Source organism: Equus quagga, chromosome 13, assembly GCF_021613505.1.
Source record: "Equus quagga isolate Etosha38 chromosome 13, UCLA_HA_Equagga_1.0, whole genome shotgun sequence".
Lineage (NCBI taxonomy): Eukaryota > Metazoa > Chordata > Mammalia > Perissodactyla > Equidae > Equus > Equus quagga.
The window spans coordinates 83729149-83751846 of NC_060279.1; the positions used below are offsets into that span (position 1 = coordinate 83729149).

Genomic DNA, 22698 nt, shown 5'->3' on the forward strand with positions numbered 1-22698 from the left:
TCCTATCTGCTTTTGTCTGTTTTTCTTTTGCCTTCTTTTGGGACAGTCTGGAAATTTAAATTCCATATTTAAAATTAATGATGTTAAGATATAACTTATTTTTAGTGGTTTTTGTAACCACTATAAAATGGATTTCCAAAGTATTATATTCAAGTTAAAACTACTGTTGACCATTTCAGAGAATATGTAAGAATCATACATTAGCAGAATTCTGTATACCTTCTCACATGCTTCATGAAATTTAATTCATATATTGTAATTCTATATGTTCTTACTCACAATAAATGATAATATTTTTGCTGCCATGAACCACTTGTCTTATCTAGAAAATAAGAAATGCAAAGAAAGTATAGATTATGCGAGTATCCATGATACCTACTTCTTCCAATTATACTTCATTTCTGTGTGTTTTATTCTCATATAATATTTCTTCACTGTGAAGAAATTTCTTCACTTTCTGGAGGCAGGTTTTCTCTAGATGAATTGTCTCAATGTTTATCTAAAAATATTTTTATTTCACTTGCTGTTTTTCCTGTTAAATTGTACATCTTAAACACACTAATGTGATTTCCCCTATAGCAGAGACACACTCCTAGACAGGAAATATCCTGCCCTCGATTGAGAAAACCAATGTAGATACAACACCACTGCTATGTTCTTTCTAAAATGACCACAATATGTTGTCCTTACAATTAAAAAAATCTATTTGTTTATCTTTCCATCAGAGCATACAAATGGACCTCTGGGCTCCAAGAGATCTTGGATTGCTCATCATATTTATTTCTTTCATGAATTCAGTAACACATAAGTTTTCTTTGATCTTTTCTACTGTCTTTCTAGTCTCTATTTCATTTCCCTCTGCTCTGATTTTTGCGATTTCCTTCTTCTGCTAACTTGGGACTTAGTTTTTTTTTTGTTTTAGTTCCTTAAGGTATAAAGCTAGGTTGAGATTTTTTTTTCTTAATGTAGACATTTATTGCTATAAACTTCCCTCTTAGAACAACTTTTGCTGAATCCCGTATCAGTAAGTTATGTATCCATTTTCATTTGTGTCAAGATATTTTTAATTTTCTTCTTTGACCCTTTGGTCGTTCAGGAGTCTGTTCTTTAATTTCTACATGTCTGTGAATTTTCCAGCTTTCCTGCTGGTACTGATTTCCAGTTTTCTATCATTGAGGTTGGAAAAGATGCTTGATAGGATTTCAATCTTCTTAACTCTGTTAAGACTTGTTTGGGACTGAGCATAAGGTCTCTCCTGGTGAATGTTCCATGTGCACTTGAGAAGAATGTGTTTGCGCTCCTGTTGGGTGGAATGATCAAGATACACGTTTTAGGTCCAAGTGGTCTAAACTGTAGTTCAAGTTCAATGTTTCCTTATTTACTTTCTGTCTGTATGGTCTATCCATTGTTAAAGAGGGGTATTGCAGTTCCCTGCTATTATCTTGTTGCCGTCTATTTCTCCCTTTAGGTCTGTGAATATTTGCTTTGTATGTTTAGGTTCTCTAATGTCGGGTGCATAAATATTCACAAATTTTTAATAACTATTTTATTAGCGATTGTTGTAGCTATCACACTATGCATCGCTAACAGATGACATTCTAATTAAAACTACTGTTTACCACTTCACAAAATATTCAAGAAACTTAAATTAGTATAATTCCATATATCCCTTCAAATGCTTTATGGTGATGTTTTTCAACATTTTAATTCTCTGTATGTCATAACCCACAGTTCATCCTTTTTCTTTCCTTTCTTGAGTCAGTTTTCTCTCGAGAAATTAAGATTTGAAGATAACGCAGAGCTTACACACATATCCACAATTGCCACTTATGGTACTCATGTCTTTTGATAGATCTGTCCCTTCTGGCATCAGGGCCTCAGAGCAGAAGACTTCCTTTCACTTCTTCTGCCATGCCAACCTGCTATGGGTAAATTATCTCTCTTGTATTTATCTTAAAATATCTTAATTGAACTTTCATTTTTCCAACATGTCGAACAAAATTCTTTCTTTTATAAAACGGTAGTAGAATGCTATAAAGATAACCAACACCCCAACGAAAGTTTGTTGTCTTTCATAAGCAGATGATTCAAATTTGCTTAGGGAAAGACAATAGTGAAAATATATTTAGCAATGTAAAATCCTTTTGTACAAATAAAAGAAATGCAGTGGCAATGTATCATTTTTGATTTTTAAATAATGGGTTCAAAATACTTTAAATACATAGAAATATGGCAAGAAGAGTATTTAAAAGTTCCATGTTCCTTTCACAGACTTACTATTAGCATTTTGGCTCATTTACTCCATCGCCCGTTTTCTCTGTGTGTAATCCCATGATCAGTAGTGTTTTTCTGAACCCCCTGAGAGCAAGTTGCCTGACGTGTTTCACAGCATCCATAAATCTCTAAAGTAATTTTCACTACAAAAAAGACACTCTCCTGGGCTGGCCCAGTGGTGCAGTGGTTAAGTTCACACATTCCACTTCTCGGTGGCCTGGGGTTCCCCAGTTCAGATTGATGGTGCGGACATCACCCGCTTCGCAAAAGCCATGCTGTGGTAGGCGTCCCAAGTGTAAAGTAGAGGAAGATGGGCACGGATGTTAGCTCAGGGCCAGTCTTCCTCAGCAAAAAGAGGAGGATTGGCAGTAGTTATCTCGGGGCTAGTCTTCCTCAAAATAAAAAAAAAAAGATACTCTCCTATGTAAAATCCATACTGCCATTCAATTCAGTGAAGCAACATGGATGCAACACTATTACTCAATCTACAGGCCCCATTCAAATTTCCCAGCTGACCCCACAATTACTCATTTTCCTTTCTGGTTCAGGATCCTCACTGATCTGGGATCCTCACTGATCCTGGACCCAGTAGTTCTAACTCATAATCACCCCCAGGTGATTCTAATCCACTGAAAGTGTGCAACCACTAGGATTGACAATTTATCCCAGTGCTCAGGTTGCCAGGAAAATGGTGGTAAAAGTGCATGTGATTGTCACTGTATGTTTAGGTTCCATTGTGGACTCTGGACCTGAGTACTGCAGCATGTGCTTCCCTCCATGACCGAACCAGTGTTACAGGAAATAATGCCCAGCCCAGTATTACATGTTAACTCTGTGCTAAATTGGTGATGTGGCTTAAAGAAAGGCATATGATTATTGTGGATTATGTGAGCTTAGCTGCATATGTAATGCACTAAGATCAGAACACCAGACCAGATCTCCCGGACTCCCAGCCCAGCCTCATTGGATGCACCGAGTCTTACTCTTCCTCTCTTCCCTGTGCCTCTTACAATGGGTCATGGAATGAGTGGTGGCTGTGTTGGGTGGGAATACGTTGTGTGTGTTTTGGTACATATATCAATCTAGAATATGAACTGTGAAATTTGTTTTTGCTCTATTCAATCTTGCATTTGGGAGGGTGAAACCTGATCTAGATATTTTTGTTCTCGGTAATCCTTCTCAGAGGGTCAGATACAAGACAGCATTTTCTATTCTGCCAAAGCATGAGGGACCTTAGTGAAGTCATGGGTTGTGGGTCCAGAGGGTCCCCTTCTGAAGCTCATGGTAAGTCCACCCTCCAGGTCATGTTAGAACAAGCATCTTGACTCTGACCTGATAAGCCAAGACTAGTGCAGATAGAGGCATCCACAAAGCCGTTCATGTCCATGATTCACTCTTCCTTCAAGCATTACTCCATGCAAGTTCTACGTCTAAGTTGCAGCCAACAGGTATTCATGGCTGGTTCCCATAACCAACTCTCAGTATTGGTGAATAGAAGGGAGCCCAAGACACAGAATACAAAGCTGACTTTCTCAGCATCTGCATCAGCTTATTATGCATCTGTTTGATATGCCAACATCTCACCCTCCTCAGGTCATCAGAAATGATGAGGTTAGTGTTGACTGTGCCCCATCCAAAGTCATATTCACTGTGGAAAGAAAGGAAGTACTTTCACAAATGGATGGACCTAATGGCCTAAATAGCCCTGTTTCATCTTTGCTGGTTTATTACTACTCTTTCTGCAGCTGATAAAACTTTTTCAGAAAAATCTTTCATGAACTCTCCAACTGAGATTAAATTAATGGCCCACGTTAACACAGATCCTGCTCACCATACTTAACTAGTTAGTGAGTAAACATTTTTGAATAAAGGAAGGACACAATGCAAAACATATGAAACAGAATCATTTTTGAAATAGTGAACTTTGGTTTTTCCCTCTGTACTACCCAATTATCCTTTCCCAAATCAGCCTGTTGGCCATGATATCGGAATTACAGAGATTTTTTGTTGTAGTTTTACTAAGGGTCTAAGAGAAAAGACAAGATTATTTCAGGAATCTTGTGAGAAAATCAAGAACACACTAAGAGGTTCTTACTCCAGTCTTCGAGGGATGCCCTTCAGCTTGGGCTTGGGGAGGAGAACAGTCGAGGTTCTTCTTTACTGAAAGTCCTTTACCCTCACCAATGCAGGGACTTAACATGCCCTAAAAACATGCTGGTCCTATTGCAGAGCAGTGAGCTCACAAATATAGAGGCAACATGGTCCAAACCTAAGGATGTTTGTAAAGCAATTGGAATAGGAGACTGAAATCGTCATTGTCCCTGAGCTGAAGGGGAAGGGTCCAGACTCATGAGGACGCTCAGTCCCCCTGCTGGGACTTTCTGGCTATAACATTAATCCAGAGCAGAGCTCAGAAACATAAGACCTCAGGTGTCACCCCATTTCCCATCTTCCTCAGCAACAGAAGGTAGAAATAAAATTGAGGGCACATGAGTAATTTTGAATTTTCTAGACATATTAGAAATAAGAAAATGAAAAAGATGAAATAAATTTAAATAATATATTCTATTTATGCCAATATATCCAAAAATTATCCTTTCTACATGTGTCACCAGCCACATTTCAAATGTTCAACAGCCTTATGGAGGGAGTGACTATCTTTTTCGATACCACAGTTATGAATCATATCCATCACAGAATTTTGGATTGGACAGTGCCATTCAGAATATTCTGGCTGTAATTTGAGTTTTGAAAATAATGAAATAATCCACTTCTTCAATCTGGGTATTAAAATTTAAATCTACGTACCTAAAAGATTCAGTCAGTCTGAGAAAATTGTGTATACGTAGTCGCTATTCTGTCAGTAATAGTTTAACTATTATGGATGTCAACATTTTCCATCTGGGTATCTCCTAACCAGTTTTTAGACTCTGAGAACAACTTTTTTCAACAAGGTTATTTAGAAGTCTCCTATTCTCCTTTTGAGTCCTCCTCTACTTCCAAGTGATTGCACAGTGAGTTTGGTTCTGGGTGTAGGGCTCATGTTGGAGAGTTCCTCCTCTTTGACATTATTCTCACCCTGCCATGACCTTTTAATCCAATATTATTTCAATTTAATTCTGATGCAAAGTAGAATGCTAAATTCTGAAAAGATATTATTGACGACCAAGATATTATTTAAGAAGAGTCACGTAGAACTACTGGGAACGTAAGATATATATCAAATTACGGAAGATGCACTTTCAGTAAAGTCAGGGAGACATGGCATCCTGACACCGGGAGAAGCTGAATGTCCACTTAGCTCCACAAGTTGCAGATGTCATGACCTTGAACAGAGCCTGCAGTGAGAGCAGAGTGGCTCCAGCCATCGGAGTCTTGGGTTCCATGACACTCCTGCAGCTACAGGAGGTGGAGAATATGTCCCCACTAGGTGGTATATTGAAATGTGGGATCCCTCAAACATAGGAGACCCAGGACACCACAGAGTGCCAGTGTAACTGAAAGTTCGGTCTCTGAACCCGACGCCAATCCAAATAACGAGAACAGAATCTTGAGTGGAAGAGGAAAGGTTTTTACTATGCCAGGCACAGGGAGCAAAGCAAGGGCTCATGCCTCAAAAATTGCTAGCTCCCCGATGAGGAATGGGTAGGGATTTTTATTTGGGGTTTTGGGTAGGGGAGGGGGTGTATGTAGCTGTGCAGGCTGGTGGTTTCCCACCAGCCTGCGTTTGGCCTTGAGAGGCTGCTTGCAGCAAGGCGGAGGCGGGGAGGGTGAGATAGGAGGATGGCAGGTGGGCATCCTTCGCCGTTGTCTCGTCTTGTTGTTTGAGGCGGCTTGGAGTGCCGGGAGTCAAGGATTTGAGGTCTGAGAAGCCTCCGCTCCTTGATACTCTTGAGACAGCGGCTTTCCCGGCAAACTCAAGGACACATGATTAGCTAAACTTTAGCGTGTCTCCAACTCCAGGTCACCTGGGCTTTTAACAATTTGTAACTCCCATTTAGTTGTAAAGCTCAAAGAGTCCAAGTTTAAAGAAACAGGTATTTACATATGAGTGGAGCTAGAGAAGCAGGAAAGGGGGTGGTGGGTTTTAGTTTTAACCCCATATACGCTGGGTTCGATGTGGGGGAACTGATATCAGGGCTGATGTTAAGAGCCTGTAACACCAGTGACAGTGAGCAAGAGAGTGTACCACTGCCCAGGGGAAGTCAGGCAGCTCCTCTCTGTCCAAATTTCCAGTAGAAAAAAATACTACAGGAAACCAACACCAAAGGTCAGCCCCTCCAGTAGGCTGGGAAACCTAACTCAGTCTTTTCCACTCTTTAATAAAAGAATTGCTAACCCAATATATTACCATAAATGCCTTTCCAGACTTAGGGTATTTAAGGGGAACCTAATAGATGCAGATCAAATTACAAGGTTCGGCCTTTTCCGCAACAGGGGTCACCAGGTGTTACCAAGGATAACACAAACCCCGCTCATGATCAGCTCAAAATAAACAAATGGAAAACCCAATAGGAATCAGTCTTCTACTAGCAAGAGTCAGCTAAACCGGAAACATGAGAATGACTACTCCCAGAAATGTGAAAACATTCTAGAAGCGTTGTAAAATAAATTAAAGTTTGTTAAAATAGTAAGATAAGGAATAAAAATATTATATAAATATTACCCACCATCCTCCAATTTTTTATTCCACTCCCTGAACTATGATCACCTATGAATCATCTGAAACCACCAGGAACAATTTCTGAACATATTTTAAAAGAAATTTATCTCGTTTTATGAATGCTGTGAAGGGAAATAATAATATTATAAAAATATTTTTTATCTTAGACTTTTAACCAGCAAACAACAGGACCTTCACCTGCTGACTGATAGTCAGGGAACAGTTTTGGGGTTTATTTACCAAACTTCTGAACAACGATCTTCACATTTGTGGAGACAACACTCTTTGGAAGAAGTGACTGTGATCCAGTGAGTGTCATGCTGGACAGACTTCTGAGAAGTTTTAATTAATTTTCTTGATCAAAATGGGAGATTTTACCTTCATTATCAAAAACTGTTTGAAACTAGACTCACTCATTTTAGAAGGATTAATAATGATTAAGTTTTTAAAAATTTTAATCTCAATTCAAATTCTTTTCATCAACACATATAATATCTAATATCTAATCTATAATGATAACACCGTGATATTTTGTTTGTATTAGTTATAAAAAGGTCAATTTCAACATACAGTTATCTCCTTTGTTTGTGGTAACCTCTTTATGATGTGAGAAAAATCTCACTAATGCTGGAATTCAATCAAAATCAGATTGAATTAAAGAAGAGAATGGAATGTGATTGAGGTGGGAGAAGGGGCCCTGTCTAATAAAAGCCCCGTGTAAGTTGATCTCACTTCAGAACCGAGCTGTCAGGACAAGCAGATGGAGGCCAGAAGAGGTCCTACTGGAGGAGAGGTGAGTTCAGTCTCACAGGATTTCATTTTTACTTCTCAAATTTCTCTGAAAACAAATAGAAGAAATCAAAGTCTCAGACTAAATTATTAATTCAGCATTTTTCTGAGGTCAACGCAATGTCAGGCACAGCGTGTGTACATAGGCTCATGGGGACCTCTGATGGGAGCAGTAGGCAGAACTTAGATGTTCAATACCCAAGTTGTAGAAGTAATATATTCTTCCTTGTCCTAAGTCAAATCAGAACCTGGTAAACTCCGTGAGATGGTGAGTGGGATTTTAGACATGGGCTAATTCCATATCTCAAGCTGTCCTCTGGGTTTTTTCCACATGCAGGTTGGATAGCTGGAGGAGGAGGAGGTATTCTGGGGTAGATCAATGCTGCAAAAATACAAAGTGGTTACAGATGTAATAATTATATATTTGTTTTGTAGTAGCAACACAAATTAAAATCAAACAAATCTAATTTTACGGGCAAAATGTAATCATTTCAAGATGTAATCAGTTTTTGAAATTTCTCAATGAGATTGTTTATTCTATTTTTCTCGTTATATTTTCAACATTGAGTGTGCATCTTATACTCACAACCCATTTCTATGTGGAAAAGCCCACTTGAGGTGCTCCATAGCCACTTGTGCCTGGTGGCCACCATATTGGACAACTCAGATATATTACAGATCTTCCCCCAATGTAACATAAAGCCCAAGGATGACTCACGTCCTTCATTCCAACTAGCATTTTAAATATCAGAAGTTCATGTCAAAGATCTATCTTTATTTGTACTTATGTCGTACCTTTATTACCTACTAGTACCGTCTGCAAATTACGATGCCTGTAAAGATGAAAGTCTCCCAAAGACTAATATCCATTCAACTCATGGAAATTCCAATATCATGTACATTTTTCTCCAGACAGTGGCCATGGCTGAACACTTTAAAGGAGGAAGCACATCTTGTGTGCATGACTTATCTTGAAAAATGCACGAACCTGAAATATGGGTATGTCTCCTGCCTCTAGCGCATCAGCTCACTGCAGAAGGAGCCTGATGGGGAGGGTTTATTGTGCCCCTTCTGCTACTTGGTCTCTCAGAAGAAGGGCATCAGGCCTGGCAGCCAGCTGGAGGTGCTGTTTTCAAAAACCAAGGAGTTAGAGTCCCAGCTGAAAGCTGTTATCCAGATGAACCTGCAGAATTTTGAACATAAGGCTTGATACCTTCCCCACCCCATAAAGCGCCTTGGAAAAAGCAACGTTTCAAAAGGTCTCCATTTAAATAAGGGCTTTAGCTGAATACTGTCGCTGAAAATTTTTATTCTTTCAAAGCAACAGCTGTTCTCACCAGTAAGTATAGACTAGAACCGTCCATAGGTTTTTAAGAAAGTATAATATTTAGGGTCACGCCCTAGACCTGTGCTATCCAATATTTCCAATAGCCGGTAACAGACATTGATTATCTGAAATTTGGCTATTGACACAAGTAGAAATCAGATTCGGATATACTGGATTATATAAAATGCATTATTAAAATCAATTATAGCTGAATCTTGGAACTATTTTTTTAATGTGTTTACAAGAAATGCACATGGGGTTACAATTTTTTGAGGGGGAGCAGCACTGGCCCAGAACAATGATTCTCAGACTTCAGTGGACACAAATTCCCCGAGGATCTTGCTGAAATGCAGATTGTGGTTCAGTGCACTGCCCTGGCCTATGAAGCTGGATTTCTCACAAGGGCTTTTGTGGTGCTGAGGCTGCTAGTTCATGGGCTCCCCTTTGAATAGCAAGACTCTGAACCTCCTGATTATGACCCTTCTGGCAGTGAGACCCAGGAATCTGCAAGGTTTAAAAGACCCCAGGTGCTTCTAATCTACAGGGAGTGCGGGTAATGAATGTTCGCCAGACCTTGGCAAATGTTCCCGAAGCCCCCAGGCAGAGGGTGGTGAAAGGGAATCATCATGGCTTAACTGCACGTCTAATATTCTAAATTCAGGATGCCAGATCAGACCTCCCAGGCTCATAGGAGAGTGCCAAGTACTTGCTCATTCTTTCTGTCTTCCCTGCGTCTCCTATATTGGGCCACGTAATCAGTGGTGGAAGCCTTTGGTGTGACTGGAGCTCTATGAGAGTCCTTTGGTAGATCTTCCAGTCCACAAGGTCATTGTGAAAGACACAAATTGCTTTGTTTTCTAAGTGAGTTTACTTCTTGCTCCATACAAACTTGTGTCAGGGATGGTGAAACCTATTCCAGAAATTTGACAAGTCTTACCAATTCCCCTCTGATAGTCAGGAAGTCTGAGCACTCCCAGTGTGCCGTGTTATAATGAAGCCAAGTAAAGTAATTGGTCTTTGGACCAGGTGGTTGATTTCTGAGGCTCCTTGGGCTCCATCCACATGGTCATGTTAGGACAGGCATCCTCATAATTAAGGTTAGTTGGAGATATTGTCAACGTACACAGTCATTCTTCTACAATTTTCCTGCCCCTCTGAGAACTGCTCCATTAAGTTCTGGGTCTAAGTTGCTGCCAAGATCCCAGCACATCCCCACTCATGTCCATGGGAATCCTTTCCTCTATCTTGACTGTCTGGAGTTACCCATCTCATCTCAGGACTCCTAGCATTTTTTTCTGAATATTTTATTACAACTCTAGGAAATACAAGAAAAGGCCCAGAATACAATTGCCTCTTTAACAACAGTAAATGAGGAAGGTAATTTCAAAAGAAGAAAAAAGAAAGAAAGAATAATATTTCAGTGTTATTCTGCAATAAGTAAAAGATGTCCCATGATTCAAAATATTTATTTGTGGTCTATATTTTGACAGATTCTGCATCACTTTGTATAATATGAGAACAAACAATAGTCATGGCCTCTCTAATAATGTACATTACCAACTAAAGAGAGGAAAAATCTTTAATAAAATAATCAAATAACCTAAGGTAAAGAGAATACTTGTGATGAATAAGAAGGACTAATTCCAGCTATGAACATTCATTTTACATATAAAATTTCATCTAATCAAGGGACCTGGGAAGCTTCTCCGGGAACATCCTGATTAGGGAAGAAATGTAGAGTTAAAGAAGGAAAGTGAACGAGATATTTGGGCCTTTGCAGCCTGTGTGAAGAGTGGTGTATAGTGTACGTACTTGCTGATTTGCTTATTTTATCCCCACAGTGGATCTGGCTTTAGATGTTGACACAGCCAACAACCACCTCATCATTTGTGAGGACCTGAGGAGTGTCCACGGTGGGTATTTCAAACTGTATTGCATGGTCTGTACTGAGAGATTCATCTATGCAATATGCGTCCTGGGCTCCCCTCGGTTCACCTCTGGCCACCATTACTGGTAAGTGGATGTGGGGACGAGCAAAGAATGGGATGCAGGCATTTTCAGAGAATCTGCGCCCTCATGTAATGCAGGTTTGCTGCTTCTGTCTCCCCACCAGCCACATCACTGGGTTTGTTGTGATGAAAACACACAACCATACAGCTGCTTTGCCCACTTCTGCCCTCACTTCCCTGTATTCTAGGGGGTTCCTGTCCCACTACCAATGTGCCTCTGCAGCTATGCTAGCTCCATCATAGCCTGAGAGTTGGAGGAAATGACAAGAAATGAAATGAGAAAAGAGGGACACAGGAGAAAGAGGTGTCACCATAATGTCTGAAGGTCTTTCTCACTGGATGCAAAATTCTGGGTTGACCTTTCGTCTCTTTCCTTCCTTTCATTTCTCAAGATTGCACAGCTGGAGTGGCAGAGCCAGAATTCAAAGATGGATGGATCTGGGGGCACCTACTAAATGTAGAAGGAATGAGGAAATTAGAATATCACCATTTGGCAACCATCATAGAAAAAAATATTTTATGATGTTTTTTGTTTTAAACGTTTCTGGCATTTTCATGTGACTAGATCCAGAAGGATCCACTTTACTTCAGCCTCAAAGTTGTTTTTTGTGGCCATTCATTTCAGACGTGACGTGTGGCCGCCAAAGGCCATGATAGTCTCTGCTCTGATTTTCATACACTTCTGTGTCCTGCACTTTCCCAACTCTACAGAATGTGCCACATTGACCATTGACAGACAGGCCATAATTCTGCAGCATTTTCCTGTGGCTGTGACAGGCAAGGTCTCTCTTGGCTCCACACACCATGTTATTGGAACCAGAAGCACTGAAGTTCCTCTTACTTATCTCCCGGTTCTTAAAGGTTTGGCACTTGAGAGTTCCCGCAGGTTTGACACCACTGATCCCTTTAGAGGAAAGCTGACACAGAGATCACCATGCCTGGGGCACAAGGAAACGACTTGGATAATGAGTATCTGTGACTGATACCAAATTCCATCTCCCAAAATAATCAGCTCTGACCATGTCGGATGTTACCACAGGCAAGAGGACAGCATCTGTACATACAAAATCCTTGCTGTTGACTTAGACCAGCACAGGTCCAAGATCATTGGAGAAACTGTTCTCACTATAGTGACTGTAACAAATCACCCATTTGTGAACCCTTTCCACCAGAGCATATCAGTGTATTTCTGGGCTACATGAGCTCTTGTGCTCCTAACATTTACTCAACTACATGATCACTGGGGTTATTCATCATGTTTTTTTCTTTCACGGATTCGGTAACAGGTAAGGTAACAGTTAGGAGCAAATCAAGCAAAAGAGAATAATGGAAGTCACGGTGAAAGTCCAGGAAAGACACCTTGGTACCCAAAGTTAATCAAAGCCTCAAAGAAGATGTCAATTCCAATATTTAATCCTCATCAAGTAATTTGTAAACATTAGTTTTAGATTATTAAAGTCTGATTTCTGCTCTATAGGAGGATCCATATTTTCTGCTCTAACATTTTAAATATGTGAACACAACAGAAATCTTATTAGCCAGAGGGCCCATAGTTAACTCATATGTTCAGCTTTTGGAAGACAGAAAATCATGAACCCCAGGATGTTTTGGAGGAATTTCAGTCTACGGATTCTTCAGGGCACAGTTTTTTAGGAGAACTTCAACACCATTACGTGACTTGAAAGAAAACAGAATGGGCACAAGTGGCTCAGAAGCCAAAATGTGTATCAATGTGAAGATACGAATCCAGTGATTATTTCAAAATAAGCAAGATTTCCAACGTCTAAATCCAGAAAAATGTCCCCTAATTGCACTTTGAGGTCCATACAGATGGTACTCCCTAGGCCTAGTGTAGACCAGGAAGTATCATTTATTCTTCTTAGGTTTCATTGAGCTTCCTGGATCAGTAGGTTGATGTTTTTCAAAATATTTGAGAAATTTTAAGGTCATATTTCTTCAATTAATTTTTCTACCCATTTTCCTGTCTCTGCACCTGCCCTGACTCCAATTACATGTGTGTTGTAATGCTTAGTGTTATTCCACAACTACTCTTGTGGGTTTTGTTGTTTTTAGGAAGATTAGCCCTGAGCTAACATCTACCACCAATTCTCTTCTTTTTGCTAAGGAAGATTGGCCCTGAGCTAACATCTGTGCCCATCTTCTGCTATTTTATATGTGGAACTCCTGCCACAGCATGGCTTGATAAGCAGTTCATAGATCTGTGCCCTGGATTTGAACCAGTGAACCCTGGGCTGCTGACGTGGAGCACATGAACTTAACTGCTATGCCACTGAGCCAGCCCCTGTTAATTGTGATTTAGTCTTCGTAAACTGTTCTTCAATTCTATGACTATTCATACTCTATCTTCTAGTTTACTGACACTTTTTTCTGCCAGATAAATATGACAATGAGTCCATCTACTGAACTTTTCATTTCAGTTGTTGTCAGCCTTAGATTGTCCATTTTTATTTTCTTTATACTTTCCATTTCCCTGTTGAGAATAATTTATCCACTCATTCCTATGATACTTTTTTCTTCATCTTTGAACATGTATTTCTTTATCACTAAATATATGAATACTAGCTACTTTGAAGTTTTACCTGTTAAAGGGAACATCTGTGGAGTCAGTTTCTATTCATTGATTTTCTTGTTGGGTAATAACCCAATATCCAAAGGTCTCTTTGCTTGTCTGGTAGTTTTGGTTGAAGAAGGGACACTACAAGAAGTGTGCTGTAGTAACTATGGATTCTGTTTTGTTTTCTGAGAGTGTTTTTCACTGGTTCATTTTTATTTGGATTTGTTTGCTTGTTTTTGTAGGCAAAAAAATGTCTTGGGCTCAAACTACAAAACGTATCTCCCAGCAGTGAGCAAGTACTTATGTCTACGCTAAGCTTTCCTCAAAAATCTGGCTATGCAGGGATCTCCTATGCACCTTTAAAATTAAATGTTCAGTCAATGATTTGGTCAGAAGTTATGCTCACTAATCCCAAGCCAGCAAGGTGTTGAGCCTCAGCCTTGAGCTGTGTGTGGCTTGAGGAGCACATTCAAAGTGGGTCACATTTGCAAGGATGCTGAGACTTGTCATTTGTTCTGGGGTCTCCCACATGCATATGTAATATAGTGATCAACCAGAGATGCTTGGAAAGTTTATTACTTCAGCCCTTGTCTGGCTCACTCACAACACTATCTCCCAGGGTGCAGAAGTAGAGAAGCGAGGCCAGGCCACATCTCCTCTTGCTGTCCTCAGTAGTATGGGGGAAGGTATTACCACTGGGACAGGGACTCACAGGTGCTAAGCCAGGCCCCGTGCCAAGGGAAGGCATGTAGGTCATTGGTACTCCACAGACTTGGTAGAGTGACAAGTATGAGGTTGTGCAATAGAGGTCAAGATAGAGCGAGAGTAATGTGAGTGAGTGTGTGTGTGTGAGAGAGAGAGGATGTCTTTCTTTAGAAAATGTGGGTGACTGTATTAGTTTGCTAGGGCTACCGTAACAAACTCAACAGATTGGGTGGTATAAACAGAGATTTATTTCTGACCGTTGTCAAGGCCAGAAGACCAAGATCAAGGTGTTGGCAGAGCTGGTTTCTCCTGAGCCCAATTTGAAAAGCTGATTTTTGAAACGACATTCTTAGAATTATACGCACATAAGAAAAGAGATTTAAAAAGCCAATTTAGGGCTATAATTAAAACAAAGGAATGGTTATACATGGGGATTCTTAAGTGATGTCACCACCAATATCTCAATGAATAAAAAAATTATTATGGAAAAGTAGGAACCAAAATCCAAAAGTATTGGATTTTAGTATTGAGAGATAATATTTTGTCATTTTTGAGATCTATTTCCTGAGAGGACCTTGTGCCAGAGATAGAGTGAAAGCAATTGAAGCTTTTCTTCAGAGTCTGCCTAAGAGTTTCACACTTCTGAGACCTTTCAAATGTAAAAATTATAAGAATAAGATTTTATTGAAAGTTAAGATATATTTTAAGACCCAGATATTACTCAAGAACAGTCACATAGAATACTGGAGACACACTATAAATGTATGAAATTATGTAGAGATGCATTTTCAGTAAAGTCAGGGTGACATGGCATCCTAGACAACTGGAGGAGCTGAATGTCCAGGTAACTCCACAAGTCACAGATGTCATGACCTTGAACAGAGCCAAGAGAGAAAGCAGAGCAGCTCCAGTCATTGCACCTTGGGTTCCATGACACCCTTGCAGGGACAGGAGGTGGAGAATTTTTGCTAGCTGGGTAGAATATGAATAATGAAAAGCAGGGCCCCTCAACATAGGAGACTCAAGACACCAAACTACCAATGACAGAGAGCAAGGAGAGTGTACCACTGTCCCAATGGAAGGCAGGCAGCTCTTTTCTTTCTAAAGGTCCAACAGGAAAAAATACTACATGTAACCAACACCCAATGTCAGCTCCTCCAATGGGCTGGGAAACCTAACTTGCTCTCTTCCTCTCTTTAATGGAAGAATTCTTAACCCCAGATATTACCATACCTGCCTTTCCTGGATGAGAATATGTTGAGGGAACCTAATAAAGGTGGATCAAACCATAAGATTAGGCCTTTCCTACCACAGGACTCACCTGGTGTTCTCAAAGAGAATATGAGCCCTGCTCATGATCCCCTCAAAAGAAACAAATAGAAAATTCAACAGGAATCAATCCTCCATTAGCAAGAATCTGTGAAACCACAAGTACGAGAATAACTACTGTCAGAAATTTGAAAACATTTTGGAAGTAGTTGTAAAATAATTTAAAGCTTATTAAAATAATAAGATAAATAAAAATGTAATACAAATATGTGTCTTAATGAGACAAAGGGGCTTGAGAGCTGGGAATGAGCCTCTGTTTGCAGTGGAATGACAGGAATATCCAGCAAACAGCAGCCAATGATTACCGTGGAATGATTAAGTGGAAGCCTATTTAACTTAATCATCTAAATCTCATCTAACCCCTTCCACCCCACAGCAATCCTGACCATCTCCCAGTTTTTTATTCCACCCCCTAAACCATGATCTCAAACGAGTCACCTATAACCACGGGGGGAATATTTTTTAAACAGGTTTTAAAAGAAATTTATCTTATTTTACGTATGTTATGATGAAATGCAAATGATAATAGTATAAAAATATTTTTTTTATCTCTGAGTCTGTAACTAACAAGAAACAGGATAATCACCAGCTGACAGATGGTCAGGAAATAGTTTTGGGTTTATTTACCAAACGTCTGAACAAAGATCCTCACATTCGTGGAGAAAACACTCTTTGGAAGAAGCAACTGTGATCCAGTGAGTGTGACTTTAGGACAGACTTCTGAGGAGGTTTAATTAATTTTCTTGATCAAAATGGGTGGTTTTACCTTCAGGATTAAAAAGTATTTGAAACTAGTCCCATTCATTTTAGAAGGATTAACAATTGTGACAATTTTTTAAAATTTTGATCTCAATTAAAATTCTTTTCATCAACAGATATAATACTCAAGATCTAATCTAGAATGATGATATAGTGATATTTTCTTCCTGTTAGTTAAAAAGTAACAATTTCAAGATAGAAGTATCTGCTTTGTTTGTAGTAACCTCTTTATGATGTGCAAAAACTCTCCTTGATAGCAGAATTAAGTCAAAATCTGGTTGGATTAAAGAGAAGAGGCAGGATGTGAGTGAGGTGGGAGAAGGGATTCTGTCTAATCAAAGCCCCTTGTAAATTGATGTCATCCCGTAACTGAGCTGTCAGGACAAGCAGTCGGAGGCCAGAAGAGGACCTAGTGGAGGAAAAATGAGTTTGGTCTCATGGGATTTTATTTTCACTTCTCAAATTTCTATAAAAGGCAGAGATAAGAAAGAAAGATCTCAGGCTAGAGTAAATTATTGGTTCAGCAAATGCTGTCTGAGGACAAGTTAATGCCAGGCACAGTGTGTGCACCTAGGGACATGGGGACCTCTAATGGAAGCATCAGGCAGAACTTGGATTTTCAATACCCAGGTTGTAGAAATTAATGAAGTCTTTTTTTTTCTTGATGAAAATCAGAGCTTGGCAGAGTCTGTGAGATGCTGAATGGAGTGTCTTCCATACACGTATTCCACCTCTCCAGTTCTGCTATGGATATTTGCCACATGTAGGTTGGACACTTAGGAGAGTTCAAAGGTTTTCTGGTCTAGACCAATGCTGTCCAGTACAGATATAAGATTACTCACATATGTAAATATAAATTTATTTTTTTAGTAGCCAACGAAAGTAAAACCAAACAAATCTAATTTTACAGTAAAAATGTAATCATTTCAATATGTAAGCAACTTTTGAAGTGCACAATGAAATACTTGATTCTCTCTTTCCCATTATTTCTTCAAAACTGAGTGTACATCTTATACTCACAATACATTTCTATGTGGATAAGCCCACCTCTGGTGCTCAATAGCCACATTTGACTGGTGGCCACCATATTGGACAGCTCAGTTATAATATAGAACCTCTCATCACCTACTATATAGTCCAAAGATGGATCATGTCCTTCATTCCAACTAGAATTTTAAATATCAGAAGTTCATGGCAATGAATCAGCTATATTTGTACTTATGTTGTACCTTTATTACCTGGTAGTAGCATTTCCAAATCACTATGCACGGAAAGATGAAAGTGTCCCAATGACTAACATCCATTCAACTCATGGAAATTCCAACATCACATACATTATTCTCTAGACAGTGGCCATGGCTGAACACTTTAAAGAAGCAAGTAGATGTCCTGTCTACATGATTTATCTTGAAAAACTATGTAATTAAAATGTCGGTATATTTCATGCCTCCAGTGCATCAATTCACTGCAGAAGGAGCCCAGTGGAGAGGGTTCATTGTACCCCTGCTGCTCCTTTGTCTCTCAGAAAAAGGAGATCATGCCTGGCAGCCAGCTGGCCGTGCTAGTTTCAAATTTCAAGGAGTTAGAGCCTTGGCTGAGACTTGTTTTTCAGATGAAACCAAGAATGCTGAAGTTCCAAGGTGAAACATCTGTACAACCTGCCCCCAACCCATAAAGGGCCCTGGAAAAAGCAGCTTTTCACAGCTCTCCATCAAATAAGGACATTAGCTGAATTCTGTGACCAAAAATTTTTATTCTTTCAAATCAACAGAAACTAAGAGCTCTATGATGTCTAAGGATCAACACTAAGGGGCTGAATGTGGGGAAACTTAAAGCCAAAATATTAGAGATCTGCATCAACCATAGATGAGTATCAAAAAAGATAGTCATGTAAAAAACAAAACCAGAATTCATTATGTAAGTGAAGATAAAAGTGACCACCAGCATCAGGATGGTGTGGGTGGCTCTGGTCTCTGGGGGGCATTTGTGGTTGCCATTGGATGTGTGAATATGCTGCACTCTCTGGTGGTGTCTATGAAGGAAAAGTGCCATGGAACCACTGGCCCAGCCCATGAGGCCAATAAACATGACATCAGAGATGGACCACAGGATGGCAATTCTTTCAGATGAATTCAATGAACAGAACAACTTTTCTTGGAAGTCAGTATCATTTCCCACATCCTGTGCACCATAGATTATCATGGGAATGTAGCAATTCATCAAGAAACTGAACATCCAGCAGATGGAACAGGAAGGACCAATGACCTTGGGAGATCTTCCTCTGGGCATCATCCACGCTACTCTCCCAGGGATAAGTGTGAAGGACTGATGGGTGCTCAAGACACAGGTACAGCACAGGGTGGAGCTGCGAGCCACTCTGTGTATATAATATACAAATTTACACCCAACACTGGACAGAGGGTTCCTCAAAATAAAACCTGCCTTTATGTGGGTAATCCCAGTGGAGAGAAGAAACAAGAGATTGGCCACAGCCATGTGGGTGAGAATTATTTGTGTGGGCCTCTTTCTGTGGCCAAGCAAGATTGGAGTGATATTATCAAAGAAGAGAATGACATTAAAGAGAGTCCCAACCACAGTCTGCAAAAGAAAGGTGGTTGTCACAGCCAGTACCCCTGTGGTTCTTAGGACATCTTTCTGAAAAGACATGGTGATAGCTTTGGAGTGTCCTAAAGCAAAATGTGGTTGTGCTGGTGATGACATCAGCAGTCCTCTTATGTAACCAATGTTGGAAGAGGACTTTTGCTCTTTCTTCTATGGAGAAAGGAGTCACTGTCATACTCCAAAGGAAGGGCTCAGCCTGGAGAACATACACCTGACACCAGGAATAATTTTCACAATTATTATTTTCTATTTACTTTTATATTCTGATTCTCCAAAAGAATGTAAGGCTGTGAACATAGAAACCATGTCTGTCTTCTTCAACAATAGAGTTGACATACGTTAGGTCTTAAAAAATATGTACTGAGTGTATGAGTGACAGGAGACAGACAAGAAATCACTGCACCCCCTCTTAGAATTCATAGTCCTCCTGCCTATTATGAGAATGTCATAACTTAAAAAATGAAATGGAAAATGCAGAAATATTGTTGTTTATAAGATTATCTAACTAAATTTAATAGAGTTGCAAGAGAATCAGCAGTCCACATTTGAGAGACACAATTCATCATTGTTACAGAGTTAAAAAATCAGTTGTGGACTTCTAGTTTCCAGTTATCCAGACAAGGAGCTTGGAACTCACCATTCTACTGTAACAACAAGAAAAAAAAAAAACTGAAAATGCAGTCTCTCCGAATCCACTCTCTTGGATCCCTAAGAGAAGTGAGGACACAGGGGACATCGCTGCCTCTGAAACTGAAAAGAAGAACAGGTGAATAGAAGGAACCAAGACTTGCTGGTGCAGACTCATGAAACCAGGTGGGAATGAAGCCTGAGGTGGGAAAACCCACCCTACAATCAATGGATTGCTGGAGGTGAGTGTACACAAGTATGAGTAGGAGACTCCTGGTAAACCAAGTTATAGAGTGATCCCCACACATCTGTGAGTTTTACATCCAGAAGCTTTAGCAGGTGCTGTCAGCAAATATCAGGGAAAGTCTCCATTATGCTTGCAGCAGGGAGAGGGGAAATGCAAAAGCATTCTGGTTTTGAAGAACCAGAGCACTGTGCTCTTCTTAACAAGATCCGCCCTCAGGAGAAAGGAGTTAACTGGAGCCTACTGTGCTGGGGTATTATCAGTGCCCAACTGACATAGAGAAGGGAAATACCCACTCTAGTCATTCTGTTCCACCCAAGGAAGGATGAAAAAAACTGAGAAACACTTGGGCAGTTCATAATCCAGAGTCACAGGCTCAGTGTAATACTTAGCCCTAATCCAAGGACTATAAGGTCTTCTCTCTCCCTGAACCTTACCACGTTAATAAAGGCCTGTTTATATCAGTTCCTTTCACCCAGTATATCATGTCCAGCTATCGAGAAAAATACAAGATGTTCTAAAAGGTAAAAAACACCATTTGAGGAGGTAGAGCATGTGTTGGAACCAGATATGGCAGGGATGTTGGAATTATCAGACTTGGAATTTAAATCAACTATGATTCATACGCTCATGGCTCTAATGGATAAATTAGACAGCATGCAAGAACAGAGGGGCAATGGAAGCAGAGAGGTTGAAATCATAAAAAGAACCAAGAGAAATGCTAGAGATCAAAAACACTAACAGAAATGAAGAGTGCCTTTGATGGGCTTCTCAGTAGACTGGACATGGCTGAGGAAAGAATACCTGAGTTTGAGGCTATCTCAACAGAAAACTTCAAAAACTGAAGAGCAAGCTGATAAAAGACTGAAAAAACAGAACAGGGTAGGCAAGCACTGTGGGACATCTGCAAAATGTGTAACACATGGGTAATTGGAATAACAGAAGGAGAAGAGAGGAAGGAACCAAAGATATAAATGAAACAACAATGACTGAGAATTTTCCCAAATTAATATCTGACACCAAATGACAGATCCAGGAAGCCCAGAGAACACCAAGCAGGATACATGTAAAAAAACTACAACAACAACAAAACTATAGCTAAGAATGTAGTCTTCAAACTACAAACAATCAAATATATATATACAAAAAATCCTAAAGAAGCCAGAGGAGAAAACAAACTTTACTTATGGGGGGAAAAATTTAACTTCCAGCTACTCCTCAGAATCCACACAAGCACAAAGAGAGTGGAGGGAAATAAAGTGTTGAGAAAAAAAATCCCACCAATCTAGTATTCCATGCCCTGTGAAATTATCCTCCAAAAGTAAAGGAGAAATAAAGACTTTCTCAAAGAAAAATGGAGGGAATCTGTTGCCAGTAGACCTGCCTTGCAAGACAAATGAAAAGAATTTCTTTAGAAAGAAAGAAAATGATGTAGATCAGATACTCAGATCTATGGAGAGAAAGGAAAAGCTTTGGAGAAGAAATAAGTGAAGGTAAATTAATAACATTTATTTTTCTTATTTTTAATCTCAGAGATAAGTTTGTTCAAGATAGTAGCAGCAATGTATTCATATATGCGTACACATGAATATACATGTTTATGGATGCTTATACATATGTCCCACCCTATCCTTGATTGATTCCACACAGCTATCCCTCACTGTAGTTCCTTTGATGAACCTGTAGTATACAAGACTCTAATCAAAAATTGTAATTATCCAGATCTCTCCTTTGAGTTACAATTACCTGTACAAGTCCATGGTTCTCCCGTGGGTTAAATCTCACTTTAGCCCCAGTGAATCCCACGGAACCTTGTTTATTTGCAAAAGAGCTGATGTGAGTCTCATGCTCCACAGATCCTCATATGACCTCTCTGGAACCCCCACTCAGTGCTGCCTAACTCACACCTGTAGTGGCTTCTAGCACATGCAGTTCCCCTCATCCCCTTGCACCCTCCTTCTACAAACATGGCCCATGGCCTCCTCCATATGTGGTTGGAAGTTTACTTAGGTGAGTGATATGGTCACACCTGCTAGTTGTACATTCTGTGGGGCACAACAGAGAGCAGCCCCGTAAGAAGAGTGCCTCCCTTGTATCAACAATCACCAGGCAGAATGGAGAAGGACACACTTGTCCTTGTACAGAGGATGTCCACAAGCTCCATACAGTCACACACAGGGGCACCGCCACAACCAGAGTCAGAAGCCAAACCACAGAACGTGCCCTGCACAGTCAGAGGAATGCACATCCCAGTGCCTGCTGCCCCTCAGGGACCTCTCTTCACCCTCAGGAACAGAGGGCCTAGTGGGGACAGGTTACATTCCATGGATTTGGACAAGCTGGGGCAAGCAATTCATGAAAAAAAATACAGAGAGGACTGTGAAGCCCTATTTTCCAACCACTCTTGGGATGAACTCAGACCCGCTTTCACTAAAAAAAAATTGAGAGGCAGTTGTGTGTCTCTCGTGTCTGAGCACTTTTTGCTCCATTGGCTTCCCCGTACATTCTGGAGTTTTGTAACAGCTGTGATTGAGAATGCAAACAATACAGGGGAATCCGCCAGAATTAATTCTGATGCTGAGTCAGGAGGAAGACTGTCACTCAGCACAGGGGAGCCCAGAAATCAGAGCTGGGTGGTAGACCTCCTAGGAGAGAAAGAGAAAGCCCTGGTAACAGAGCTCATCATATTCCCAGGGAAAGGGACAAAGAAATGCAGAATAGGACCTGAATGGAGAGATACATGAGAATTGGGGAAGGTGGAAGGACTTTGCTTCC

The 22698-nt window shown here is 40.1% G+C and overlaps 1 protein-coding gene across 1 annotated transcript; it reads right to left on the minus strand.

The window, feature by feature from the left end:
• Positions 1-18194: 18194 nt before the first annotated feature.
• Positions 18195-19097, minus strand: LOC124251389 (vomeronasal type-1 receptor 1-like). Its single transcript, XM_046684148.1, has one exon. The coding sequence runs from the start codon at positions 19095-19097 to the stop codon at positions 18195-18197; it is 903 nt and encodes a 300-aa protein (XP_046540104.1).
• Positions 19098-22698: the final 3601 nt, after the last annotated feature.

Excerpts from the sequence above, each read along its gene's own strand:
- LOC124251389 (XM_046684148.1), bottom strand. The coding sequence starts at position 19,097 with ATGTCTTTTCAGAAAGATGTCCTAAGAACCACAGGGGTACTGGCTGTG.